We start from the raw sequence: 2,775 nt of genomic DNA on the forward strand, positions 1-2,775 counted from the left end.
GGAGGCTGACGCCGGGCCTCCTCTCCCGCAGGCCAAGTACAAGGCCCGGGAGGCGGCGCTCAAGGCACAGTCCGAGAGGAAGCCGGGCGCGGAGCGCGAGGAGCGGGGCAAGCTGCCCGAGTCGCCCAAGAGAGCCGAGGAGATCTGGCAGCAGAGCGTCATCGGCGACTACCTGGCCCGCTTCAAGGTGGCAGCGCGGACGAGGGGTTGTCCCGCCGCCTCTGGCCTAGGGGACCCCCACCTGTGGCTGACGCCCCTGTCTGTCCCCAGAACGACCGGGTAAAGGCCTTGAAGGCCATGGAGATGACCTGGAACAACATGGAGAAGAAGGAGAAGCTGATGTGGATTAAGAAGGCCGCGGAAGACCAGAAGCGATATGAGGTGGGAAGGCGGCAGGCCAGCCCTCCACGCGGCACGCAGACACTGGCCGTGGGTCCAGCTCTGCTCACCCCAGCCTCCCGTGTGACTCTGAGCAAGCCTCGGCTTCCTCCTCTGAGCCGGAGTCTCTCAGCGATGAGGAGGGGCGGGGATGGTAGCCTCTGGGGTGACGGGGAGCTACGGGAATGCTGTTGCGAAAACATTTTTATTTTTATTTTTTGAGTTGGAGTCTCTGTCGCCCAGTCTGGAGGGCAGTGGCACGCACCCGGCCACCACAGCCTCAACCTGCTGGGCTCAGGCGATCCTTCCGCCTCAGCCTTCCAAGTAGCCAGAACTACAGGCGTGCGCTACCATGCCCAGCTAAATTTTTTTATTTATTGTAGAGATGAGGTCTCTCCAAGTTGCCTGGGCGGGTCTCAAACCCATGGGTTCAGGCAATCCACTCACATCGGCCTACCAAAGCGCTGGGATTACAGGCTGAGCCACCGAGCCCGACCTTTTGTGATTTATTATAGAGGCGAGGTCTCCCCAACTTGCCCAGGCTGGTCTCGAGCCCCTGGGCTCAGGCAATCCTCTGGCCTCAGCCTCCCAAAGTACTAGGATGACAGGCCTGATTTTTTTTTGAGTTGGGTCTTGCTCTGTCATCCAGGTTTGAGTACAAAGGCACAATCATGGCTCACCACAGCCTTGACCTCCTGGGCTCAAGTGATCCTTCCGCCTCAGCCTTCCTAGTAGCTGGAACTATGGGTGTGTACCACCATACCCAGCTGATTTTTTAAAAATTTCTTGTAGCTCTGAGATCTTGCCGTGTTGTCTGGGCTGATCTGGAACTCCTAGCCTCAAGCAGTCTTCCCACCTTGGCCTCCCAAAGGGCTGGAAATACAGGCATGAGCCACCGCACCTGTCTTGAAAACACTTTGAAACGGTGGTGTCTGCCACCACCGGGAGTTGTTAGGAAGTGGCTGCCTGACTGTGCTGGCGCCATGGGGCAGGCGGCAGCAGCATGGCGGGGCGGGGAGGGCGGGGTGAGCGTGTTGTTGTGACGTTTCGGGTTTCCCACCAGAGGGAGCTGAGTGAGATGCGGGCCCCTCCGGCTGCTGCGAACTCTTCCAAGAAGATGAAGTTCCAGGGAGAACCCAAGAAACCTCCCATGTGAGCCTGGGAGCCGGAGTCCCCGCAGGGGTGGGAGGGTCCGGGCTGGAGGGCTGCCTGGCTAGGTCCTGACCTTGCCCACCTCCCAGGAATGGGTACCAGAAGTTCTCCCAGGAGCTGCTGTCCAACGGGGAGTTGAACCACCTGCCGCTAAAGGAGCGCATGGTAGAGATTGGCAGCCGCTGGCAGCGCATCTCCCAGAGCCAGAAGGAGCATTACAAGAAGCTGGCCGAGGAGCAGCAGAAGCAGTACAAGGTGCACTTGGACCTCTGGGTCAAGGTGAGCAGGCAAGGGCCCTGGAAGGACGGGGCATTGTGCTGGCTGGTCCTCACATCACGCTTCCAAGGGCCAGGAAGCCGTGGCCCAAGGAGGCGGAGTGACTTGCCCAAGGTCACAGAGCCAGAAGGATCAGAGGAAACAGCCTTTTCCTCCTTCTAGCTGGGACCAGGGCATCTCCCCAGACTTTGGTGTGGGTCCGGGCCACCCAGGTATGTTGACCGAGGACCCAGGGAGACCATGGGGATCAGGTGTGGTAGAAGCTTGGCAAAACTGGGTGTGGTGGCTCATGCCTGGCATCCCAGCACTTTGGGAGGCAGAGGCAAGAGGATTACCTGAGTCCAGGGGTTCGAGATCAGTCAGTCTGGGAAACTTGGTGAGACTTCGACTCTACGAAAAGTTAGCCGGGCCTGGTGGCACACGCCTGTGGTTCCAGCTACTTGGAAGGCTGAGGCAGAAGGCTCTCCTGAGCTTAGCGGGCCAAGGCTGTGGTGGCTGTGAGCGTGCCACTGCACTCCAGCCTGTGTGACAGAGGAAGACTCCGATGCAAAGGAAAAAAAAAAAAAGCTCGGCGAACCCCACTGCCTTGTCAGTGGTTCGAGGGCCTGTGTGAGGTGCACTTGGTGACGCTGGACTGTGTGAGTCAGCACTGGGGGACGCTGACGTGAGGCGGACCCAACTGGAGCGTGCGTTGGGGCCAAGCCACGGGAGGAGTGTGGACACCTGCAGTCTCAGCACAGGGTGGCTTGAGGAAGGATTCAGGGCGGCAGGTCTGGGGGAGCCTGGGAGGGGTGAAGACAGGGTGAACACACGTGGACGCCCAGCCCCCTGCGACAGGCTTGAGCAGCCGCGGTCAGATATATCCAACCCTGACCTCCCTCCTCTGTCTCCCCCAGAGCCTGTCGCCCCAGGACCGTGCAGCATATAAAGAGTACATCTCCAATGTGAGTCCGGGGGTAGGGGGCCGTG

The 2,775-nt window shown here is 59.9% G+C and overlaps 1 protein-coding gene across 1 annotated transcript in view; it reads left to right on the forward strand.

The window, feature by feature from the left end:
- Nucleotides 1-2,775, forward strand: part of LOC103249410 (nucleolar transcription factor 1-B-like) — an 11,736-nt gene that overhangs the window by 7,731 nt on the left and 1,230 nt on the right. Inside the window, exons 11-15 of the mRNA XM_021707550.1 lie at nucleotides 5-187; nucleotides 271-381; nucleotides 1,442-1,530; nucleotides 1,620-1,809; nucleotides 2,703-2,750. Of these exons, the coding sequence (XP_021563225.1) occupies nucleotides 5-187; nucleotides 271-381; nucleotides 1,442-1,530; nucleotides 1,620-1,809; nucleotides 2,703-2,750 (621 nt within the window). The remainder of the gene's footprint in view (nucleotides 1-4; nucleotides 188-270; nucleotides 382-1,441; nucleotides 1,531-1,619; nucleotides 1,810-2,702; nucleotides 2,751-2,775) is intronic.

The sequence above is a fragment of the Carlito syrichta genome, unplaced genomic scaffold (assembly GCF_000164805.1).
Source record: "Carlito syrichta isolate Samal-C Ts95f unplaced genomic scaffold, Tarsius_syrichta-2.0.1 Scaffold120469, whole genome shotgun sequence".
Classification (NCBI taxonomy): domain Eukaryota; kingdom Metazoa; phylum Chordata; class Mammalia; order Primates; family Tarsiidae; genus Carlito; species Carlito syrichta.